At 39.4% G+C, this 24,913-nt stretch overlaps 4 protein-coding genes and 1 pseudogene across 5 annotated transcripts; 1 reads left to right on the top strand and 4 right to left on the bottom strand.

Moving 5' to 3' along the window:
• The first annotated feature begins 89 nt into the window (after nucleotides 1-89).
• LOC106345854 (protein NRT1/ PTR FAMILY 6.1-like) lies at nucleotides 90-2,669 on the top strand. The gene is made up of 5 exons (XM_013785055.3): nucleotides 90-592; nucleotides 687-904; nucleotides 996-1,576; nucleotides 1,646-1,994; nucleotides 2,062-2,669. The coding sequence occupies exons 1-5, from the start codon at nucleotides 373-375 to the stop codon at nucleotides 2,560-2,562; spliced, it is 1,869 nt and encodes a 622-aa protein (XP_013640509.1). The 5' UTR covers nucleotides 90-372; the 3' UTR covers nucleotides 2,563-2,669.
• LOC106345853 lies at nucleotides 2,631-6,851 on the bottom strand. Its single transcript, XM_013785054.3, has 4 exons — nucleotides 5,555-6,851; nucleotides 4,648-5,219; nucleotides 4,337-4,556; nucleotides 2,631-4,116 (listed from the first exon to the last, which is right to left on the bottom strand). Exons 1-4 carry the CDS (start codon nucleotides 6,743-6,745, stop codon nucleotides 2,761-2,763), a joined length of 3,339 nt encoding a protein of 1,112 aa, XP_013640508.1. The 5' UTR covers nucleotides 6,746-6,851; the 3' UTR covers nucleotides 2,631-2,760.
• Nucleotides 6,852-10,920: 4,069 nt separating this feature from the next.
• Nucleotides 10,921-12,872, bottom strand: LOC106408509. Its single transcript, XM_013849265.1, has 3 exons — nucleotides 12,856-12,872; nucleotides 11,588-12,503; nucleotides 10,921-11,214 (listed from the first exon to the last, which is right to left on the bottom strand). The coding sequence occupies exons 1-3, from the start codon at nucleotides 12,870-12,872 to the stop codon at nucleotides 10,921-10,923; spliced, it is 1,227 nt and encodes a 408-aa protein (XP_013704719.1).
• A 3,337-nt stretch (nucleotides 12,873-16,209) lies between these two features.
• On the bottom strand, nucleotides 16,210-19,772 carry LOC106409869 (indole-3-acetic acid-amido synthetase GH3.15-like). 2 transcript variants are annotated; one of them, XM_013850420.2, is made up of 6 exons: nucleotides 19,656-19,772; nucleotides 19,241-19,552; nucleotides 18,651-18,752; nucleotides 18,421-18,561; nucleotides 17,463-18,127; nucleotides 16,210-17,044 (listed from the first exon to the last, which is right to left on the bottom strand). In XM_013850420.2, exons 2-6 carry the CDS (start codon nucleotides 19,528-19,530, stop codon nucleotides 16,455-16,457), a joined length of 1,788 nt encoding a protein of 595 aa, XP_013705874.1. In that variant the 5' UTR covers nucleotides 19,531-19,552; nucleotides 19,656-19,772; the 3' UTR covers nucleotides 16,210-16,454. The 2 variants fall into 2 exon arrangements, with proteins under 2 accessions (XP_013705874.1, XP_022561146.1); XM_022705425.2 differs by lacking the exon at nucleotides 19,656-19,772 and adding an exon at nucleotides 19,624-19,647.
• Nucleotides 19,773-20,840: 1,068 nt separating this feature from the next.
• Nucleotides 20,841-23,003, bottom strand: LOC106408508 (annotated as a pseudogene).
• Nucleotides 23,004-24,913: the final 1,910 nt, after the last annotated feature.

Raw genomic sequence — 24,913 nt, 5'->3', positions numbered from 1 at the left:
ATTGTACAAAAGCCCTTTGCAATCAAATTTATGTCTTCCAAGTTACAAACCAAGCAATGGTTTCTTTATATGTGTATACAAAACAAACCAAGAAACATGATACCTCTCTTGAAAGTTTTAAACTGTAGACAATAGTAATGGGAGGACTCCCACGTGCAATCAATGCATCTACTCTGCTGTTACCATTCACCAGCTAGCTCCGTCTATTTAATTCCCTTCTTTCAATTCCAAGCTAACTGCATTTATACATTTCTCTAACCAATCCTCAAACGTCTGTATACGGATTGTGTTTTGGTTATATCAATTATTGCTTTTATTTCCTCACTGTAAGAGACTCCTAGTTCCATGGTTTTATGAGAGAACACATCCAACATGGTTGTATCAGAGATTAAATCCCCGTTGACGCCAGGAGGTTGTTCAAGCTCTTCAGTGCATAGGAAGGAGTTGAGTGTGTTCTTCTTGGAATCAGATAACAGACGTCTTGCTCTTGGCCGTGGCTATACTGGTGGCACCACTCCTGTTAACATCCGTGGCAAACCCATCGCCAATCTTTCCAAAACCGGTGGTTGGATCGCTGCTCTCTTCATTTTTGGTAACTTTTTTTGTATACATTTTTTTTTCTTGAATATATTAGTATATAGTTCTTCTACTTGAAGCTTTATGTTTTGGTTTGGTTGAAATATTAGGAAATGAAATGGCTGAGAGAATGGCTTACTTTGGACTATCTGTGAACATGGTGGCCTTCATGTTCTACGTGATGCATAGACCTTTTGAGAGTTCTTCAAACGCAGTCAACAACTTCCTTGGCATCTCTCAGGCCTCTTCTGTTCTTGGAGGTTTCTTGGCTGATGCATACTTGGGTCGTTACCGGACCATTGCCATTTTCACTACCATGTATCTTCTGGTAAGCACTAGAGACATGTTTGACTGCTTTGGATGCAAATGCTAAAAGATGGTTCCTAATATATGTTTTTTTTACTGTGGCCTGTGAGAAGGGGCTGATAGGAATAACACTGGGGGCAAGTTTCAAGATGTTTGTACCAGACCAAAGCAACTGTGACCAATTATCACTGCTCTTAGGAAACTGCCAACCAGCAAAATCTTGGCAGATGCTTTACCTCTACACGGTTCTTTACATAACCGGATTCGGTGCAGCTGGTATTAGACCATGTGTTTCCTCATTTGGTGCGGACCAGTTTGATGAGAAGAGCAAAGAGTATAAAACACATTTAGACCGGTTCTTCAACTTCTTCTACTTGTCTGTCACTCTAGGTGCAATCATTGCCTTCACTTTGGTAGTGTATGTTCAGATGGAACATGGTTGGGGTATGGCTTTTGGCACACTGGCTATAGCTATGGCCATTTCTAATGCTTTGTTCTTTGCTGGCACACCGCTTTATCGGCATAGGTTGCCTGGTGGTAGTCCCTTGACAAGGGTTGCTCAGGTACTAGTTGCAGCTTTTCGCAAACGAGGTGCAGCTTTTACAAGCAGCGAGTTTATCGGTCTGTACGAGGTTCCAGGCTTGAAGTCTGCTATAAATGGTAGTCGTAAGATCCCTCACACAGGCGATTTCAGGTAAGTTTTATTTGAATTGCATCTTTGGTATGATTTTGGATTGGTCTCACATGTTTGATTGTGGTGCAGATGGCTAGACAAGGCGGCGCTTCAGTTGAAAGAAGATGGATTGGAGCCGTCTCCATGGATGCTATGCACAGTAACACAAGTGGAGGAAGTGAAGATTTTGATAAGACTGATTCCAATCCCAGCATGTACTGTAATGCTGAGTTTGGTTCTTACAGAGTATCTAACACTCTCAGTGCAACAAGCTTATACACTCAACACACACATTCAACACCTCAAGCTACCTGTGACATGCATGCCTGTCTTCCCAGGACTCAGCATTTTCCTCATTCTCTCTCTTTATTACTCTGTCTTCGTCCCTATCACCAGAAGAATCACTGGCAATCCCCATGGTGCTTCCCAGCTTCAAAGGGTATGTACTCAGTACTCAATGTTTCCATTTCTAATCATAGCATTCATCACTTGTGGTTTTTGTACAGGTGGGGATAGGGCTAGCAGTTTCAATCATATCAGTAGCTTGGGCTGGACTATTCGAGAACTACAGGAGACATTACGCGATACAACATGGCTTCCAGTTCAGCTTCTTGACCCAAATGCCTGATCTAACAGCATACTGGTTGTTAATCCAGTACTGTCTCATCGGTATAGCAGAGGTTTTCTGCATCGTAGGGCTATTGGAGTTTCTCTACGAGGAAGCACCTGATGCTATGAAGAGTATAGGTTCGGCTTACGCTGCGCTAGCCGGCGGGTTAGGGTGTTTTGCTGCCACCATCTTGAACAACATCGTCAAGGCAGCGACTAGGAATTCAGATGGAAACTCGTGGTTGTCGCAGAACATAAACACAGGGAGATTCGACTGTTTGTATTGGCTCCTCACGCTTCTAAGCCTTTTGAACTTCTGTGTTTTCCTTTGGTCAGCTCATAGGTACAAGTACAGAGCTGTTGAAACAGAGGAAGATAAGAGTAGAGCATATCTTTAAAGACACCAACTATGTGTTCTGTTCTGTTCTGTTCCTAAGATATGTTGTTTGTAAGAAAACCATAAGAGTTAAGTCATGTAAACGTATCTCTGCAATTTTTCAATGCATCAACCGAGAAACAAAAGGTCAAGAAAGACACGGAAAATGAAACATTGTTACACAAAAAAAAGGACCGAGACAGACTAATCCTATGGCTGTCTAAATATACCTCAGCCCTTTTATATATTGTTGCCTAGATATCACATACTGAGCCACAGTGTAAACAATGCCTAAAACTCCAAGAAGCCGAACCTGAAACACGTCCGTTATCACCACGGCTGCAAAGCTAAGTGGCAAGGTCAGCATCGGCGACGCGTCTGACTGTTTACTTGTGTAACTCCACACGTACCTGTTGAATATAATGTGGCCTGGAGCTGTGAGTATAAGGAGAGCCAGGTTCTTCACCGCAAAGAACCACTCACGGCCTCCGATTTCTATTCCCCATCCTGTGTTTCCACCGAACCAAACTTCTTCCCATACAGTGTAGAGAGAGGATAAAGCTAAGTAAGTTGATATGGCTAGTATAACCGGGAAGTATCTCTGTTTTTCGCCGAACCCGGATAAGAGATCAGAGTCTTGGTTCAGGAGGAGTAAGATAGGAGCCAGGAAGAAGATCGCTTGGCTTGAGCCGCCTGAGATGTGGATGTTGAGAATTAAGCATATGGCAAAGCACACTATGGTGGCAACGTTACCAACCGCTGGCATCCAGGCCGCTCCTTCTTCCGACATTTTCTCTATTGCAAAGCTTTGGATCGATGTGGTGCGGCGTTGCTGCATCAACCTCATCCGTGTTGGGAACATCCCCCTTGCGCCGCCTTGGGTTTTTGATGGACCACTGCTCTCAGAGACTTTCTCACGCAAAAGCGAAGTGAGCTCAAACTTAATCAAGAGAGCTATGAGCATGAATATCGCTGCGTAGAGACCTAGAAGAGATGTTCGTGCACCTTCAATCGCCAACATTGCTGTGACTTTCTTATCCTCCTCTCCTGCATCCCAACCCCATGCAACATTATCACTGAGAGTTTTGATTCTGACCTGCCCTTCTAACAAATATGTCACTGGAAATAGAGCCACGAGAAGAGCAAACACCCAGGGAAGCAGCTTTGTGCTCGAGGCAGATGGAAAATGGGTGAAGATGACAAAAACTGAGGCACAAACCATTGTAATAGTAATCAGAACATGTAGAACGGCGGCTTGTAGAAAGAACTCTGCAGATATGTAAACACCGAGAGCTAAGCCCATGACGACGGAGTAAAATGCTCTCAATTCTACCACGTATTTGATTGGGATTAGAGATGTGGCAGCAGAAAGAATCAACAGGAGTGACACAATTAACAACCAAGACGGCCAAGTCGGTTTGGATGCCATGAATCCGTAGATGGAAATGTCATCAGCTGACTCACGAGCGGCCTTGATCATTTCTGAATGGTAACTCCACGTCATAGGCATCGGTGGCTGCATCAGAATAAACATGCATCCAGTTGCCACTACCAATACCAAGCTTCTCTTAGCTGACTGCAGAAAAATAAGAAAATAAAATTGATAAATATTCTTCTTCTCATGCTTTATTTGACTCTATGATGTAACCTCTGAGGGTAATGGACAAACTCATAACATGTTAAATGACCTCATAGGAAAGTGACTGGCTTGACTAACAAAGGGACGATGGTTCCTTATCTAGATAATCAGACGGGAGATACAACAAACGAAACAAGAAAACAGTGAACAGACATACCAGGACATGTGAAAAGTGGAGGGCAACAATTGGTATACAGGCTAGACCAATCAAAACGATGCAGAAACCAAGAAGCAAGCCATCAGATGGAGGTCTTCCATTCCACCACTGTAGCGCATCGAATATCGTTTCCCGGCAAAACCAAACCGAGATAGCAACCACTGCGGCATGAGAATAACCTTGCCATGGTTTCATTTTAGAGGCAGATTTCGATTTCTCCCTGCACATTCCATCAGTACAGTCAAATAGAACCAATGTTAAAAGTTCAAGATGAGATGACATTTATGAAAGTTAGAGTGCCTAGTTCATACTTGTATAGCAGTAAGGGAGGGGAAACGGCCAGCAATAGAGCTGCAGACACCCATACAATTGATTTTGATGATAGGAAGAGCATAGCCAACTTTGCTGAATACAGACACGTCAAGATCCAGACTGCCTTTGATCCAATTCGGCGATCAGCAAGTAGTCTCCTCACAACAGCCAATCCAATAAGTGTCGTCAACATAACCATGTAACTAGGGTACATCACATCGTCTTCCATTCCATAATAGTATATGCTCGAGTAATTGAAAAAACGGTCCTCAATGTAACACAGCAACAATGCGTGGGCCACCATACCAGCTTCAGTCAGGAAGTGAAATTTTGATGGGAGAAGAACAAGACCAGGGATGACCATGGCTATGATGATGTTAGCCACTATAAGCTTACAGAATGACTTGAGGAACATGCCGGCTAACCATATGTTTAAATCCCAGTAGTTATGCATTACGAACCATATAACCATTAAGCTTCCAAGAGCAACGAATGCAAAGTAAGAGGGCACACTTTTCTTTGTGAAAAAACGAGCAAAATAAAGCCCAGCTACTGCAGGAAGTGGAGTAAACTGCAATATAAACAGAGTGAAATTCCATTGTTACTATAGAGGTGCTCACACACCAAAAAAAACAGGACTTTACAAATGAGGCAAATAATAGTATCCAAGGTGTCAACTTTCTGAAAAGAAACTTCATATATGAACAAATGCTTTACTTGGAAGACGGCAAACAGTAAAACAATTATGTCAGTTGGCTGCAGCAAGTTCTACAAGACTACTATGATGATGTAAGCTACCAGATGCATGCCACAATTGCAATCATAGTTTGACTACATGAATCTCAAGGAACTAGTTATCAATAACGAAAGTAACAAAAGCTGTTCAATTGGCAGCAAAACACTTACCAGAAGAGGAAATCCAACAACGATAGCTCCTGCAGCACTCACAACCCCAGCCAAACCTGTGAAAACAACTGAGCTAAAACCACCCGAGACCATTCCAAGAACCGAAGCACCAGCGCCAGCACCACCTCCAAGCAACGTCATAGTCACAAGAAGATAATTCAACGGAGGAGGCACCTGTATATACTTCCCAAAAGAGCGAAACACAACTCTAACCTCCAAACAGATCACAATCACCACCATCGCAATGGCCCCATTCACAACCCGAACGCTCTGCAGCTGATGAGAGTCCTTGGTAACCCACCGAAGACCACCTCTCGTCGACGCATATAACTGAAACAAGAAAGGGACAAAAAACAAAAGCAGCAGATCGCTAACCGCAGCAGCTGAGGTAAACACAACAGAGTAATGCGACGCCACGTGGAATAGAACCGGTGTGAACATCAAATTCAAAGAAAGGAAGCAGCTTTCTAACGGCCCGAGGATAAAGCTCTCATCAGGAGCCTCTCCTCCATGGTACTTCGCTTCGTTCTTGGTCTTGAACGAAGAAACCCTAGGAATCGCGAAGATCCAATAGAACACGCAAGCGAACGCCATTAGATAGTAAGACGAGTTGCTCATCCCAACGGCGGAGATTACCGCCCAGGAGAAAAGCGAAGACGCCGTGAAGGGGACGCAAGCGAAGAGAAGCCTCTCGAGGGCGACTACGATCGAAGGATTCTCGAGCTGGAGCCACTTGAACTGAAGCGAGCTCCAGCATCCGATCAAGAACGTCGTCTCGGCGCAGAGGAGCGCCGCGAGGAGGGAGAGGGGGATGGAGTTGAATGAGGAGAAGAGAGGGGAGGAGAAGAAGAAGGAGATCTGAGCTGCGAGGAGCGACATCCATATCCCGAGGAAGGCTCCGAGCTTGACGCTGAGGGAGTCGACGACGTAGGAGATGAGGAGGCCGATCGTGAGGGTGGCGATCACCGGAGCGCCGCCGAGGTCGAGGAGGAAGGCGGCGCAGGGGACGAGGGCGGTGGCGATGCGTGCGTTGTAGGCGAACGAGGAGGGGGAGAATCGAGGGGCGTTGGATCGAGAAGTGGAGTTTCTGGTCATGTGGGGAGGGTAATTGGGGGGAGATAAGGTTGGTTCGCCGGAGGGAGAGGTTATGTGTGGCCGGAACAGCCGCGGCTGTAGCTCCGGTGGCATCATCGTCGCCGGAGTTTGTTTTGAATTGGGATTGATCTCTCAGTTTTACTGATGAGGGAAGGATCTGTGAGTTTGATTATTTTTTTATTTTTTTATTTTTGCGGAAACGGTGACGTGTCGGGAAGAGTAGCAGCCGTTGGATCTTATAAGTTGGGTCCACACTGTCTCTAGCTTTCGTAAGTCCACGTACACAGAATAGTGGCTCAAGTTAAGTGAAACGCTGTCGTATCATCGTGTGACAAGAAGTGACAAAGTCCGAAACGACGCCGTTGGGTTCTTGTTTTTTTTTTGTATTAACATTTATCAATAAATATTTTAGAACTTTGAAAGATTCACGCTAATTATCTTTAATCAAGTTTATTGATTTTTTGAAAACATTAAAATAATAAGTATTCATATGTTTTTCAAATTAAATATTAATAGTCTAATAGACATAAAATTGATGCTTCTACACCAACAGGTCCAGGTTTCAATTCCCGGATAAAGCGATTTATTAAACAATTATGCAGGCTACGGAGGAAAGACTTATAAGAGATCTTCAACATGGTGCAAGTAAACTCGGTCTGGCGTGATCTTCGTAGGATGGTTCATGTGATGCAGTTAGGCGTATATCTTTATAAGGCAAGTAGTATTGTCGGTTGTCTGATCGTCTATGTAATATTTCTTATAATTGTAATGTCATAATAAATCAGCGTTAAAAAAAAAATAATTGTCTCCAGTTTATATTTAGCTTATAACTGTTTCCAATTTATAAAAATAGACATAAAATTGAAAGATTTCCAATGATTTAAAGCTATTTATGGAAGATTGTCTCAACTGTCAACAACATCAAAAGAGAGACGATTTATTGAACATGACTCCATGATTATGATTATGATGGACTTCATTATTTTTCTTTTTATTTATTAGTTCCCTTTCTATCAAGCCCCATATGAAGTAACTGTGACTTTATAGGCTAGAATTCAGTTCATGCAGCTCCCACGATGGAATCTTCCGGCTAACAAACTTTGAGCCGCCTCCAATATCTTAACCGCATCTTCATTCGGCACTGACCTCGGCGTCTTGTACTGACTCACAGAAGAGCCACGAGACACGAAGAAACTCATGAGCTCATCAAAGGCGCCACTTCTTACAACCTTAATCTCAAGTGGTCCAATGTTCTTATCATTCCTTCGTCCTTTTCTGTAGACCGAGTCAAGAGACTCCTCGACGGTAAAGCAACATTCCTCTATAACCTCAGGGTCGGGCTCGACCCTCACTTCCTTGACTTTGCTCCCGAGTTCCCAGTAGAGCACGTAGTGCCCTGGAAACGAGGAGGAATCCACACGGCTAGTGAAGTCAGTGAGCATTAGGTCATGTGACTCAAGCAGGAGCGTGGCGTTTTTCACTGCCTTGAGGAGATCTTCTTCGTAGGTCTTGTCCATGTCGATGCTTAGAACAACTTTTTGTCTTCCCACGAAACGAAACTGTGGCGCATTGTTGTAGAAACCATTACTCGTAAAACGTCACCCACACGATACCTATACAGACCTGTAAGTTATATATATACAACTTGTGAGAGACAAAACTAGCAAAATCAATTATACCATAAATAGAATGATCGAATATATTTCAAATAAAAAATACATTTTGTTAAATTGACGTATAATTGAGATCTTAAATTTTAAATTTTTTAACAACACTCTTAAAATTAAGCCCTATAATTTTTTGGGCAATTCTCTCGGATAACCATTTTTAAGTTTTTGTCACAAAAATAACTCTCACAAAAATAGCTTTTTTATGGGGTAATTGGCTTAATAGCCACATTTGGGTGATAAATTAAGGAAATGGACAAGATTTTGACATAATGCAGTCACTCGCTTTTTGCCTTCTTTCCTGCCGGTTATATCCTTATACATAACAGGTTACCGGTTCCAACACATGGAGAAAACAACGTGGTGATTTTGTGTCCCATAATAACAATGAGACACTTTAGGAAGCGCGTGGATAAACCATATTCAAAATCAAAGGAAAGAAAAGATGGAGAGAGACAAGTTGATGAAAAGTTTAAGTGTAAAAGAAACAACGTTGTTTAACGGAGAATCCCAGAATGTAGTTCCATACTATATATTGCAGATAGAATAATATAAGTACAAATATAGTTCCAATTGAAAAAGCATCTACATTGGACAGTTGAAATGTGCATGATAGACGCAAAGTATGTAATACTTTACCCAAAATGAACTCAGATATTGCAAAAATAAGTCAGATATTGCAAAAATAAGTTACCATCTTATGTTCCCTTCATAACACTGCAAAGAAGTTTCATTTCCATTTACCAACTACGATTACACATAATAGAGGATACTATTTTATATATGGTAGAACTATTCCATATGATAACAGAACCATATAATTTATAAAGTTGGACGCAAATCAAACAAAACGTACTGGTGGTTGGGTTATAGAACACAAGATAGAAACGGAGAATAAGAAGAACAAGGTACAAACTATCAAGACAGAACAAAACACGTCCAAATATGTAGTCATTTTGTATTGGTTTATTCGATGAAATAGATGCAAGACATGAGGCAGTACGGAAAATATAGGTTAGGGCATGTGTAATAGACGTACACGTGGCAGTCGGACAGGGACAACCAAAAGCTTTGAATGAAACAGCATGGTATGAATCATCCATTTTATATGGGGAACGTTTCCATTCGACATGACTAATGTAGAATAGAACCATGTTTGTAATTTACTAATATAATCACGAACAAAGACGGTGGAGTGGGTGGTTGGGTATGCAACCTAATACGTATGCAACCTAACTCATATCTTTTTGGGTATCATAATAGAACACTAAACCCAAGTTAAGAAAATATAAACCCCAATAAATAGGTAACTCAAGTCTTTGTGAAATTAAATCAAGGATTGATCACCATGATATACAAACATAATGGGGATGGTAACCAAACAATTGATAATGAACACTAATACCAAGTTAGAAAAATATAAACATTAATCAATAGACAACCCAAATTTTACTGAAATTAAATCATTGCAAATATCTCATATATGACTGTTATAATCTGAATTAACATTTACAGCATTTATTACGTGAGAAGTTATATTCCAAATAGTATGTACTATGTCATTAAGAAAACTACTATTCCATTTAACATTTCCCATGTCAATTATTTCATAGCTGCATAGTATATCATGTATATATCTAAGTAAGCTAATGGGAGATTGGATACGTGTATTTACATTCCTAATGAGCCACATGAAATACAAAACTAATGGGGATGACAATATAAGAGTTGATAGTAATCAATAAACCCAAGATAGGGAAATATAAACTCCAATACGTATGCAATCTAACCCATATCTTTTGGGTATCATAATAGAACACTAAACCCAAGTTAAAGAAATATAAACCCCAATACATAGGTAACTCAAGTCTTTGTGAAATTAAATCAAGGATTGATCACCATGATATACAAACATAATGGAGATGGTAACCAAACAATTGATAATGAACACTAATACCAAGTTAGAAAAATATAAACACTAATCAATAGACAACCCAAATTTTACTGAAATTAAATCATTGCAAATACCTCATATATGAACACCAAACGTACAAACTTACACAACCCAACTCCAAATTTAAACAGAGAGGGAGTGCAAATAAAATCTTTTCCATTTCATATACACTAGATGAAATAGAAATAGAGAATCACTAAAGTGATCTACTACATGTGTTATCTAGAAGCTTGACGTGTGTGGTAGGTGAGGTGACGACGCATGCAATGGAGTAAATGTCTATTAGTTGTTTACAGCTATTCCATTTGAGAGAATAGGGGGAAGCCACGTTATGAGTTGTAATTACCAAGATATTTTCACTGTGTACATTCAAAACAGGTCTCCATCATACATGTCAACTCCGGTGGTGGAATTGCGCAGAGTGGCTAACTCAGTCTTAACAAAAGTTTCCACCGCCGCAATAGAAGAATTGGCGGAAGCTACTTGAGTCATGAACTTGCTGAGTTCTTTAGAAATGTGGTCTTTCATACTGACCATGTAGCCCTCAAACATAGGTAACAGTTGTGCTTCAAACGCCTCAGCCGCTTGTCTAACCAAATCTCCAACACCAGCGGAAGTAGGCCGACCACCAATAGGCGCCTCACCCTGCCTCATACTTGGTTGGCCTCTTCCTTCTCCAGAGTGGATGACATCGTCACCACCTCCTTGCTGCCCATATTCCCTTCAGTTTCTTCAGGTTCGTGCTCGTCAGTTGGGAGAGGGTGGCCCTTCTTCACCTTCACATCATCTGCTTTCACACCACCTGTCCATGTGTTGTGTTCAAATGGGTAGTCATCACGAGCTAGTGCAACCAGGTGATCAACAGCTTCGTTTTCCGTGTTTTCCAACTCACGATATAACTCCTCACCAGCTTCATCTGATCTAATAATAGATCGCACAAAAGCCTGAAAAAATTCAAAAACTTCTCAATGAAACCCCAGTTGAACCATAACAAAGAATAAGAACATCAGATGGACATCACATCGGACCAAAATTGCATCAAATCAACACATAATAGTAGTTGATACTGTCATACATGGGATACTTGAATGGAATACTATATGCATACTATGACGTTTGAAATGGAAACCGGTTTTAGGAAATCATACTATGTCATAAAGAGAGCACAAATAAGTAATGATATTCCATAAGTCTTCTGCAAAATTAGTACACTAGATGTTCCCCAAAATAGAACAACAAATCACTTTAAAAAATAAATGACATGCTTATACGAACAATTAAGAGTGTAACATGGTGAGAGCACTTAGAAAATGTTACATGGCCCTTTTGGTCGACAGCTTTGGCTGAGACGACATTCACGCTGAACTTCCTATCAAGCAACTCGTTAAGAATATCTTCACTGTTTTTAGACTCATCATCCAGAAGGGTAACTGCTCCGGGCTTAAGTAGTATCGCGGGGCAAGCAGCAACTGTAACAAGAACCATGGCATGCGAGAATTCTTGGATGGCCATTGTGTCTTGTAACACAAAATGATTGGGACGACGAGATTTTGTACTGCGCACCGTCAGGAGAAATGACTCACGCCCCCATGGATAGTTTAGGAACTCATCCAGATTATCCATCATCCGCACAACCTCAGGTCTGATGTTTGTTGTGCCACATGTGGGGCACAAAATACCTTCAACCAGCACCAACAAGGCCAAGCGGAGACGAGTTAACGGATCCTTGTATTTCTTTCCCTTCACAAGGCGGTCAATTATCCAGCTGGTGGTGGGCTTATCCTCCCTTCCAAACAGAACATCCCATGTTGACGGAGAAGCGCTCGATGATGTCGATTTTCCGGTTCCCTTACCACGCACACCTTTACCCTTCGCCTGATGGTGAAGGTCCACTATTTGGCCACAATTGAGCCCAGTTACGAGTGCAAAGTCTTGAATAGCATAACGAATTGGTTTCCCCACGAAAAGCCACCATAGTTCGAAGTCCTTCTCAGTGATCAACTGTCGTGAAAGAAGGTAGTGAAGAAACATAACCGAGAAGGCATGGGACCCCATCTTTAGTACTTGGCCAAACTGTGACGCACTCAACATCGTGAGGTCCTCATCCTCTAATGCACTCTTTATTACTTCGATCCAACGGAGATTGAAATAGTTGTTAACCCTTTTCTTGCCAGTGAGTTCATAGCCTGTCTCAAACAATCTACTTGGAAGCTCTAACTCTTCCATACCAAACCTGAAGAATGAAAAGTAAGAGAGTCAAAGAGTGAAGATGATTCACAGTGGCATATGCAATATAGAAATGACTAATGAGTTAAACAGAATAAGAAAAGGCAACCGAATGGAAAAGCATATCATGTGAAAGTACTTATCCATATAAAATGGAATATTATGCACCGTATACTATTCTACTCACCATGACACTTCCCAATGAAATATATAGATAACGTAACATATATATGCGTTCACAGTGTCATATGCAATATATAAATGACTAATGAGTTAAAAAGAATAAGAACAGGCAACGAAATGGAAAAGCATATCATGTGGAAGTACTTTTCAATATGAAATGGAATACTTTAACTAACTTCATATCTTGTGCCATCGGATTTTACATAGGATCTTGGTGACTCACGTATTTGTTTTGAATATACAAATGTCAAAAAAACAGTAACCTATACACCAATATGATCAAATAAAATAAAATAGAACTTAACCAAAAGATAAATTCATCGCATTAATTTCATATACACTTCATACTAACTGAGTCTATCCAAGGGACCCATAAATGATTGTTTACAGTATTATTTCATATACTGAATTCGTCCATTATTTTCATATAACCAAATTTCTTTTTGTCTTTCAGTTATATAAATTATTAGATTTATATATACTTGGTTATTCATTTTATCTATACTAAGGAAAAAGATATTTTGTTTTGAAATGTAAGATTTAAAAATGTAAGCTTGTGCGCATTAATAATCTGATCATTTAAAAATATGTAGACTATATAAAACAACCCTATTTATAGTATAATATAACTTTGAAATGTATTCTATGAACTTCATTTAATTATATGAACAAAAATTTTAATTTCCATTTTATTATATTTAAAATATAGTTAATGATGATTTTTCAAAATCCAGTGATTTATAATATTCATCCTAGATTTTTTTTTTGTTTTTAGAACATTATTCGGTTTTTAAAATATCTCAATCCTACTTGATTTTACCAAATCTATACAAGCTAATCTTTAAAGTACGAAAATAGATTTTAACTAATACAATTTATTCTTTTAAAAGTTATAAAGTTATTCTTTTTGTGGTTATAAAGTTATTCTTTTTTTTACCAGATCTTCTTAAAGTTATAAAGTTATTCTTTTTTTTTAAGTAATAAAAATCAAGCTCATTGATAATATGTGATATGTTTAATAAAATTTACATATTAATTTTATTTTCTTACAATTTGTTATTATTTTTTTACAACAATTGTTATTTTCTTACAATTTTTTTCTTACAATATACTCCCTAATGTTAATATGAAATATATAGAGCACAACTTAGCATGTATAGTTTTTAATAATACAATTTAACAATTATAATGCTAAAAGAATGTGGCCAAGCCTATTATTAATATTATATAAAACAAATTTCTTTTGGTTAAAATTAATAGGTATTTAAATTATTTCAATTCAGTAATTCTGTTAATGCAAATTAAGTATTTCAATCTTTATGTTTATAGCTATATGTTTGTGACACTAAATATATATTTTTCAGTAATATTAAATTTAAACAAAGCTATCTCATAATATAAGCAAAAATATATGATTAATCGATGGCGGGATCGAAACACCAAATTATTACATATGAAACATTATACTATAAAAATTACACCATCTATACATGTAAAAAGATATTATATCGAAATAGTATATAACACAAAATATAATCTACAGATTGGAAAATTGTATAATATAAACTAAATAAGTATTGTGATAAAGTTGAAAAAATATCTGCGCTTTTGCGCGAGTTCTTCACTAGTTTTTTGATATCTTGCATATTTACATGTTTTTAGCCTTCATATCTTGTACATTTTGATCATATAGATTAGGAATTAAGCATCTTTAGAGTCCATATTGCATGCATTGTCCTTATTAGGTGTTGGAGAGTGCTATGGAGTGATTGGAGATGTTTGGGAGCATTGTGATTCAAAAAAGAAGTAGAAAAGGATCATTGGGCGAGTAGAGGAGCTGGAGCGACCTACTGGAGCGAGGTCATGCACCCGCTCTGGATGAGTGAAGTGTAGAGCGACCCACTGGAGCGAGGTATGACACCCGCTTTGTACCAGAGCGACCTCTCGCACCGGGGTAGTGCACCCGCTCCGAGCTCAACATGTCGTCGACAACTTTCCAGATGTGGAGCGACGTCTCGCAGCGGGGTGACTAACCCGCTCCATATGTGGAGCGACCTGGTAGCAGCGAGGTCATGACCCCGCGCGCGATTTGAAGAAGTGAAGGTGATCTTTGGAGCGACCTACGAGAGCTACGTCACGACCCCGCTCCGAGCATTCTTTATCTTAGTCGAATTTTAATGTTTTAAAAGGGTTTCTTAGACTTTTTAATGGAAACCATTAGGTTTTCCAAAGACATATAAATACTCTTATAATCCTAAAGTTAGGATCATATCTTATTTTCTATCTAATCAAAAAGAACTTTGAGTTGAAAGATCTAATCTTGATCATAATTTCTTATCTTTGCTTGATTATCTTGCTCTCTAATCATGTTTAACCTTGAATCATCCATGGTTTTGGGGTTATTCATGTCTATTAGTGAGTAGACTAATCTTGGATTCGTGGGCTAGGGTGATTAAGGGTGATTAGAGAATATCTAGGGTGTTTAGTGTTAGATTTACTTGTTTCCTTGCTTGTTGAGGGTTCTCAATGCTATTTTAGTCTTGATCATACTAAAATGGATCTCTAGGTATTTCTTGCCCACAAGGTGTATGATGAAATGTCTGAACCAACTCTTCAATGCTTTTAGCTTGCTTTACCTAAGAGATTAGTTGCTAAAAGAGTTAAGATTGTTATTGGACTTGTTCTCCATGTTTGCTTTAGTAACATTCAACCTAAGAGATTAGATGCTTGAGTTGCTTTACTAAAAGAACATTCATCTAGAGATAGAGCTTGTTTAGCTTAGTGTCTAGGCATAAGGAAAGTGTTTGATTGATACCTTGCCACCCTTAGATTGGATCTACATCACCCGAGATCAAATGCCTAGCCCCATGAGTCATCTTGCTTCAAATTGAGAAAGAAAGATCATTACTTTATTGCATTAGCTTATTAGTTCTTAGTTCATACCATCTTTAAAACCGAATCGCACTTAGCTTAAGCATGAACTTGCATTTCCTTTGCTTTAGAATCACTTAGAACTGGTTCGACAATCTTTTATACTACATTGATTTGATCTTGGACCCTTGAAAAGTCATGCATCATTTTTCCTTAAAATGCATCAACCTTGTAACATATAGAATTGACCAACACTAGTGCAATATAAGGCCTTGAACGGTAATACTTTTTATCTGTCCTTTTTGCTAGCTCGTTGTCATATATGTCATAAAACTGTTTATGGAACTAATGTAGCAATACAAATCATGTTTGGACTACTTGATTTTTACATTTGTAACTTCACTTTGAATCTTTGGTGTTTGGTAATAAGAACATTCTATACCCATTACTGATTAGTGTTGGACATCTAGCTTTTAGTGTAGAATCAGTTTGATCCTGAGCTTAAAGCTCACAAAACAATTGCTTTAGGCGCCAAAATTTGTAAAATATTTATATAAAAGTTTTAGGATATCAATTTTTAATGTAATGGTTTATGGTAAAAGTATTTTTCGTGTTTAGGCGTTTTAATACATGTCTAAGTAATACATAGGACGAGCCTGTATAGAATAAGCTGCTATAGAGTTTAACACGTACATCTTCATAATTGAGCAGGTCTCCATCTTATAGGCACATGAAAGATTAGCAGAACATGACTCGGCGATTGTAATAGACTTTTATATTCGATTTTATAATCGCGTCTTTTATGTGATAATAAAAAGAAAAGGTTCCACAAATCTTAAAAAGTATATATAGCGACGTTATTTATGTTAATTATAAGCGAAGTGTCACACTACGTGACTACGGTTTATCGGCCAGAGTGCATCTCACGTGGCTCCCACGACGGAGTTTTCGTGCTAAGAAACTCGGAAACAACCGCCTCTTCCAATATCTTCATAGCTTCTTCACTCGTCACCGACCTCGGGGTCTTGTACTGACTCACAGAAGAGCCTCGAGACAGAAACAAATTCATGAGCTCATCGAAAGCGCCACGCTTAACAACCTTAATCTCAAGGGGTCCAACGGTACCATCATTCATTCGTAACTTTCTGTAGACAGAGTTGAGAGACTTCTCAATGGTGAAGCAGCATTCTTCTAAGACATGGCGGTGTGGCTCGACTTTCGCGTCCTTGAGTTTTCTCCCGAGTTCCCAGTAGATCACGTAGTGTCCTGGGAACGAGGATGAATCCACACGGCTAGTGAAATCGATGAGCATTAGGTCATGCGGCTCGAGCAAGTGCGTCGCGCTTGTCACGGCCTTGTGCAAATCTTCTTCGTAGGTCTTATCAATGTCCATGCTCAGAACAACTTTTTGTCTTCCTACAAAATAAAATTGGGGTGCATTGTTGTAGAAACCGGTCACTCGTAAAACATCACCCAAGCGGTACCTGTACAAACCTGTAAAATCATACATAGATTTTGTGACACATATAATAACAAAAAACTATTAAAATGTTTATTATGTATATCTTTTTTTTTGTCTTAACAAACAAGACTCTGCAAGAAAAACTCTTTATAATAATTAATTTTCATTCACAAAGATTAAATTGGAGGCTGACAAAAAAAAAGATTATATTGGAGTTTATCGTTAATCATTTTTAATGTTCAAAAAATCGCTTTACTATTCTATTAGTGCTTAGGTTCCACATATACCGATTTTCTAAAAAAAATACTTTTAAAAAATCATGACTATTTTTATTTCTATGACTTAAGCACTGTGTAAACCAATTTTTAGAACCATTTTTCAAGAAGTAAAACTTATTTTGAATATTGACGATTTGACACATTTTTGAAATTGACAGAAACAAAAACTTACCAGAAAATGTTGTGATTATAAGTTCATAGTCATGTCCTATTTTAACATCGGCAAGATCAACGACCACAGGGTTCTTTGTGGGATTATGTCCAGTTTCTTGATGGTCCTTCTCAACCTCTAAGAACTCAAAGTATGCCATACTTGGAACAATGGTGTACGACACATCACAAGGCTTGGTCAGAGGATCGACATTAATGCCAATGAAACATTCAGAGGCCCCGTACCAAGATGAAATCAAAGGGAGACCTCCACCATAGAATTCTAGTAACGGAATGTATTGTACCATGGAGCCGGTAACAACGGCTTCTATGCATTTTGCTTTTGGCCATAGTCTCTTCACTATTCCCTCCCATGATATTTTACTACATTCTTTCTCGATCAGGCTCGCTAGGTCTGGATTTGGAGCGGTGAGGAACTTAGAGACCCCTGAAACACATTGAGCGTCGGTGATCCAGTCGCTGACACGGCCAGTCCTTATGTTCGAGCATAACTCAGTCCAGTGATCTTCCAAGAAGTTTATTACTTTGAGGAAGGAAGAAGCAAAGGGTGCACCGAGGCGAGCTACGTTTTCGCGTTGTACAAGTCCACAAAGCAATTGGCAGTACATGGCCTGAGATGTGTCTACACAAGTCGAAATTTCATGTGGGCTTACCTGTACTCGATCCCTGTAAAACCGTATAACAAATACATTAATTAAATAAACACTACCAGCACCTAGGAGGATAGGCCGGACTCTTCAAAGCGATCCAAAATTTTTAGGGGTTATAAATAACTAGTAAAAATTTAAATATATATACATTTTTAAAATTAGAATCTATATTTTTGTAAATTATTTCTTAAATTTTGGAGGCATAGTCCAAAATTTTACTTGTATATATGCCCATGATTGGCTCTGGTTTCACTGAAACCCTAACTAAAGAGTGAATGTAACGTGGGGAAAATGTTTTTGTTGATTTACCAGAGAAATATGTTGCTTGGGTTCACGCTTTTTAAGACACAAGTTAACATAAACCTGACGATCAACCCAGAGGCAGTCTCACTTTCTCGGGTCACGAAATAGAACATGAGAGACTTTCCTTCGGTTAGCCCTCCTATGTGCCTACAAATAGTAACAATAAAGGGTTTGGGTTTAACATACTCTTTTATAACAAAGCAAGAAGAAACATTGTAGAGTTTGGAACTCTTTACTTGAAGACTAGAGGTGCATAGAGAGACGCAAACAGTATCCTCTGTTCCATGTCCTCTGCTGTCAAAGGAATCAGCTTTGGATATCCTCCTGAAGTACCCGTGCTACAAAAAAAACATTCACTTCCTTAACTCTTTACATAATCCATACTTCAGATTAGTTCACATTATTGAAGATAAATATGTCATGTATTTGTTAAGCAGGGGAACTAAGAATATGCGTGTGGGTTATTTCATTTTAGGTTAACATGGATTAAAGACTAGGTTTCTAGGACTATCCGCATCGGAGTTTTTCAACTAGAATTTCTCACCCTATATATATATTATGGGAGAGTTTCTCAAAAGCTTGAGAGACTCATGTAAAAGTCTCTTAAACCAAAGACTATATAGCATGAGTCTCTTAAGCATTTTGAGAAACTCTACGTACCATAATATTAATATATATGGAGTGAAATTCTACTTGAAAGACCTCCGATAATGATGCTCTAACTGTCTTATAAAATTCTTCAAAATTGTTTTAGTTATCACATAGCAGAAAAACATTGTCTCCATGGGTTTCCAGATCAAAACAAGGTGTGTTTTTTTGAAGATACCTGGCCAAGAAAAGACTGATGGGTCGATCACATATGAGATTAGAGGACTCTCCATCAGCGATGCGGTCGATATAAGAGCGATAATCTTCGTAGGTCACAAGGGGTAGGTTCTTCTTAAAGCTTTGCTTATCGATTTGACCGCTGAGGAAACCTTTAAGGTACTCGGTTTGAGCATTACGTGAAAGTATTGCTTCCAACACGGAATCTTGAATCTGCTTTGCGTTACTGGTCACATCCTCAAGAACGGACATGCAAGCTAATGGGTTTGTGGGATCGAACCTTGGCAACATGGTTTTCTTCTTTTTTTATTATCTGTAACAAAAAAAACAAAGCCCTAATTAAATTCTCTCGCTTATAGGTTAAAACAGCTAAGTCTTGGTTACTTGTGGTTCACGAAATTGCTTCGAAAGCAGACCTCTGTTCTGGTGTGGTAGATGAGTTGTGGCCTCTCTATTGCTCTACGCTTGGAGACTTTAAAGGAGATATTGGATAAGGCACACAAAGGGTGTGGTGTGGCGAAATGTTCGTGTGCCCGGAAGCGCTGGATGAGTTTCGGATTAATATTAACAGAGTTTTTTTTCATTATCTATGTATCAGCACAAACATAAACCTTATGATAGGACCGATTAAAAAATGTTGCCAATATCTTGGGAAGCATGTAATGCATTGTCCTGAAAACTCTCCCTGAAGAAAAGAAACAGAAATAAATCTTTTGAGTGAAAACTAATTTGGATAAATGTTTGAATAGAACCGGAAACAAATTCGGTTCAATTTGCTATACCGGTTCGTGTTTCCGACTAAGAAGCATTGAACCGAAGAGTTGTAAGAGCACTCGCACACAAATCATTGAACCGGTGGTCATGGCTCGAATTGAAACGACTCACTATCTATGTCGCTGTCACACCGCCGACGCTACTCCCATAGAACCGAAATGACGAGCCTTCATCTAAAAATGTAGTTACTAGTTAGTGCCCGCGCCGGCTCGAGATTTTCCTGGCCCAGGGGCCAGTTTTTTTCCGAATTGTTTATTGAAAAATTAGATTTTTCTGAAAAAATATGTTAACTTTTAAGGCCGACAATTTTTTTTAATAGCCTATGTTATGAGAATTTGTAGTATATCTAATTATAAAAATATATTAAACAAGTTTAGTTAAGGAAATATATATATATATATATATATATATATATATCTTTATATATAAAGAAGTGTTTCTATCCTTCTTCGGCCATCCACGTCATCTGCCAGCTAGGAAAGTCGAGCAAGGAGATGGCGCCACGTGTCCATGTTCATGGGCTTCAATCGTTTGACGTTATTAGAGCACCATTAACCCTTAGAGACAAATTTGGGTTCTTAATGATTTTTAAATAATTAATGATGCTTAAGAGCTACTACTCAAGAGACACTTATATATTTAGCTCCAATGGTAAGTTCTTAATTGGAGGTTCTTAAAAAAAAAAATATTAAACTTAAATTTTTGAAAGATGAAATTTTTTTATAAAATAAAACATATTAAAAGAAAACATTTTAAACATAAATTTCTTTTTTTTTTGACAAACATAGATAAAAAAAAATTTTACAACACAGATTCGTAAAATAAACGATAATAATTTGAAAAAGTAACCGAGGTCAGCTGTTGTCTTGATGATGTCCGAATTTACGCCATAGATGTTCAACCAAATCAGCTTTCAGTTGTTGATGCATTTGTCTATCACGAATTCTAGTTCGAGCACTCATCATATTGGCGATATTTGTTGGCATATCTGTAGAAAACGTGTGATCCACATGTGAACCTCCGGTGTCTTCTCCTAGTTGGAACTCTGAAACATCATACTGAGTGTATCCATCTCGTTCGTCTTGTACTATCATGTTATGGAGTATGATACATGCTCTCATAATCTTCCCAATTTTGACTTTGTCCCAAAAAAGTGCGGGATTTTTAACAATGGCAAACCGAGCTTGCAAGACTCCGAAAGCACGCTCGACATCTTTTCGGACAGCTTCTTGATGTTGAGCAAATAAAACCGCTTTCGGCCCTTCTGGCATTGGAATAGATTGGATAAAAGTTGCTCATTTCGGATAAATACCGTCGGTGAGATAGTAAGCCATATGATACTCTCTTCCATTGACAGAAAAAGTGACTTGCGGAGCTCGACCTTGTATTACGTCATCAAAAACAGGTGAGCGATCAAGAACATTGATATCATTTAAGGTACCTGGAGGTCCAAAAAATGCATGCCATATCCATAGATCATACGAAGCAACTGCCTCCAAAACGATTATCGGTTTTCCTGAACCACGTGCATATTGGCCTTTCCAAGCGGTGGGACAATTTTTCCACTCCCAATGCATACAATCGATGCTTCCTATCATCCCGGGAAATCCACGAAACTCACCAACATCAAGTAGATGTTGAAGATCAGCCGGTGTTGGTCTTCTTAGGTACTCCTCGCCGAATAAATATATTATGTCTTCCACAAAATGTTCCACACATGACCGAGTAGTAGTTTCACCGAGTCGGAGGTATTCGTCAACAGCATCAGCCGCAGTATCATATGCCAAGACACGAATGGCTGCTGTACACTTCTGAAGTGGAGATAGACTAGGCCTTCCGAGAGCATCTACCTTAGGTCGAAAGAATTCATTGGAGAGTCGATCAACAATATGCATGAACAATGGCTTGTTCATTCTAAATCGTCGTCGGAAGAAATTGGGTGGATACGTTGGAGTTTCACTGAAATAATCATTCCATAAACGAATATGCCCTTCTTCACGATTTCTTTCGATATAAGCTCGTCTTTTTTTTTCTTGATGACCAATGGTAAACTCGTCAAAGGTTTGATCATAATAATCATCAAAATACTGATCAAATGCATCATCAAGTGATTCTTCGAACGTGTTATTCGAAGAAGATGTCATATTTGTGACCGAATATATATATTTGATCGGTTGATTTTGGCTTTGATCTTGGTTGGTAAAAGAAGATGAATATTTTTTTTTTTTGGTTAAGGAGAGGGTTTAGGTGATGGGTTGGTCTCGTGAGAAGAGGGTTTAGGTGATGTAATGAGTTACTTTGATTGTTGAGAAAGAGAGAGAGGTTGAATACAAAGACCGAGAGAGAAGAGTACAATAGGTGAGAATCAATTGAGAGCCAATAGATGCAAATGAGAAATATATAGAGAATACAAAACATGGGAATCAATTGAGAGCCAATTGATGCAAATGTCCGTGATGCAAGAGTACAAGAGAATACAGACATGTCACATGATGCAAGAGTACAAAATGATTCCTAATTACACATGAAGCAAGAGAAGAAGTCACATGATGCAAGACTACAAAATACAAAGTACAAGACACAACAAATCCGTGACAAACAAGCTTGACTACAAGACAAGAGACACTCAGCTTGACACAACAACACACTGACCTTGTCCGTGACAACAAGACAAGACGAGACACTCAAAGCCTTCTTTTCCTCTTGTTACCATCACCCTTAGAGGACTGTCCTTCTTCTAGCTTGATTCCCGACTTCAACACCTTGAACTTCTCATCTCTGAGCTTCTTCTCTTCCTCATGCATCCTTTGTAGCATCCTTCTGAACTCAGGTTCAATGTCATCTTCTGATTCCTCCACCCTAATCAAATACCCCATATTGCTCATGTATCCTCTTCCAAAAGGTTGATGCCCTTTGCTCATTCCCAACTACCGAATCCTGGGAGGTATTCAACCAAGCACTGATGAGGACCAGGTCTTCAGCTGTTGACCACTTGCACCTTTGCTTACGATCCTCACCATTATGTGCACGGGAAGCAGATCCTCCAAGGTCTGGAGTTGGTGAAAAACTCAGAAACTGACTTGGGTATTCATTGTTAGGTAGTCCTTGACTGCTTAGTAAGTTTAAAAAGCTAGAGGTTTGGCTTTGATGAGGATCCATAAAGAGCAGAAGTAGAGAAGAAAGATGAAGGAGATGATAATAAAGAGAAGGAGGAATGTGAGTTTATAGATGGCAGAGAAGGAAGAGAAGTCGGAAGTTTCAGATGCATTTATCTACGACATTGATGACAAAGAATAAACACAAACACAAACACCTTTAAGCAATTCTAGCTAGCCATCACTTCCATTTATCACACAACCACAACCACAACCATATTCTAGCTAACCAACACATTAATTACAGTCGATGCTATTGAAACCAAATCCTAAACCGAACCATAAAGACAAAGTAACACTAACCTGTGCTTGTTGAAGGTTTGCTCAATCACCCTTGGTCGATTAACCTTGATCCTTCAATCTGACAACAGAAACACAGAAAAAAAAATTAATTCAGACATAACTACACAGAAAAAATTAATTCAATCATTTGAAAAGAAGAAGAATTTTACATGTATTGTTCCACCAATGTACTCCTCTGCTTTGCTTTTCTTCGTCTTCTACCACAAACACACAATTAAAAATCAGTCAATTACTTTCTGATTCACGAGACAGAACATGCCGAACCTAAATTAACTTACAAACAAATGATATTGAAATTGCGATGACAACAACACATACAATAATCAATCACATACATCAATCAATCGAGGAGAAGACCCACCGAGAGACAGATTCGAGGAGAACCAACAAAATAGAAAGAAAAACAACCGATCAGACAGATTCGAGGAGAAGATGCATAATCTAAGACATGCATAATCAAGAACACAACAATCACTTACCTTTCGATTTCAGAAGATCAACCGACAGAGAGCTCTGTCGCCTCGGGGAGAACTACCGAGAGAGAGGTCGCCGAATAAAGCCACCTGAGGAGATGTCGCCGACGCGAGCCACCGGACGAGATGTCGCCGACTAGAGCCACCGAACGAGACGTCGAAATCGACTTTCGCCGAGAGAGGTTTTGTCATGTCCCCGATCCTAGATAGGATCGGCTGGACGGGCCATGTTGCGGGGAGACGCACCAGTCAGGTCATTGGACCTTGAGACAAGCGTATCATGGCCCTAAATGAAGGTTAAGGGCATCAGTCAGCTGAGACTTAACCAGGATAGGATGGAAACAAGGTTAAAGGAGTTAAGTGAGTGTTTAGGCAGCTGGACGAGTGTGGGTTTGAGTTCAATCAGCTCGGTTCAGCTGGTAACCAGTTCACTAAGATCTATTCAGCTCACGGGAGCTGGTAAACTAGCTCACTCAGCTGGGAACAGCTGGAGGTCAGCTCAATCCGGTGGACGGTGCATTTTTGGTTCGGATCAGTGTGGGCGAGTCGGGGACGGTTATTGGGCGAGCCGATGGTCCGGGTACGGGACGGTTCGACCAAATTGGTCTTTGACTTGGGACAGGGAGTGGACAAGTTCCCAGAGTGTGAGCTGAGGCTCAGTGACCGAATTTTCAAAGGAAGAAAGGGGGAGAAACCGCCAAGGGGCGGTTACGGGGCGGTTATGGGGCGGTTTTGGGAAGAAGGAATCTGATCCTTGGTAACTGCCACCCCAGGCGGTTGGGGGCAGTTTAAACTCGGTCCCTCTCTCTTTTTCCTGCCATTCTGGTCGATTTATTTCATCTGGAGACAGAGAGAAACACAGAGAAAAACTCAGGAGAGAAAGAGAGTCACAAACCTTGGATTGGCCGATCTGATCCAAGAGATTGTTCTTGAGTGTTCCTGGTGGGCTTGGCGTGTGATCAAGAGGAT

Source organism: Brassica napus, chromosome C2, assembly GCF_020379485.1.
Source record: "Brassica napus cultivar Da-Ae chromosome C2, Da-Ae, whole genome shotgun sequence".
Taxonomy (NCBI): domain Eukaryota; kingdom Viridiplantae; phylum Streptophyta; class Magnoliopsida; order Brassicales; family Brassicaceae; genus Brassica; species Brassica napus.
Note: the sequence above shows the minus strand (reverse complement) of the source record. Positions and strands in the feature narration are given on the sequence as shown.

Excerpts from the sequence above, each read along its gene's own strand:
- LOC106345854 (XM_013785055.3), top strand. The coding sequence starts at position 373 with ATGGTTGTATCAGAGATTAAATCCCCGTTGACGCCAGGAGGTTGTTCA. Across the intron at positions 593-686 it reads CGCTGCTCTCTTCATTTTTG|GAAATGAAATGGCTGAGAGA; the intron begins GTAACTTTTTTT and ends TTGAAATATTAG. Across the intron at positions 1,577-1,645 it reads CCTCACACAGGCGATTTCAG|ATGGCTAGACAAGGCGGCGC; the intron begins GTAAGTTTTATT and ends ATTGTGGTGCAG.
- LOC106408509 (XM_013849265.1), bottom strand. Across the intron at positions 11,215-11,587 it reads CTGTCGACCAAAAGGGCCAT|GCTTTTGTGCGATCTATTAT; the intron begins GTAACATTTTCT and ends GAATTTTTTCAG.
- LOC106345853 (XM_013785054.3), bottom strand. The coding sequence starts at position 6,745 with ATGATGCCACCGGAGCTACAGCCGCGGCTGTTCCGGCCACACATAACC. Across the intron at positions 4,557-4,647 it reads CCTCCCTTACTGCTATACAA|GGAGAAATCGAAATCTGCCT; the intron begins GTATGAACTAGG and ends TGGAATGTGCAG. Across the intron at positions 4,117-4,336 it reads TCCACTTTTCACATGTCCTG|TCAGCTAAGAGAAGCTTGGT; the intron begins GTATGTCTGTTC and ends ATTTTTCTGCAG.
- LOC106409869 (XM_013850420.2), bottom strand. The coding sequence starts at position 19,530 with ATGTTGCCAAGGTTCGATCCCACAAACCCATTAGCTTGCATGTCCGTT. Across the intron at positions 18,562-18,650 it reads TATGCACCTCTAGTCTTCAA|GCACATAGGAGGGCTAACCG; the intron begins GTAAAGAGTTCC and ends TACTATTTGTAG. Across the intron at positions 17,045-17,462 it reads TATAATCACAACATTTTCTG|GTTTGTACAGGTACCGCTTG; the intron begins GTAAGTTTTTGT and ends ATGATTTTACAG.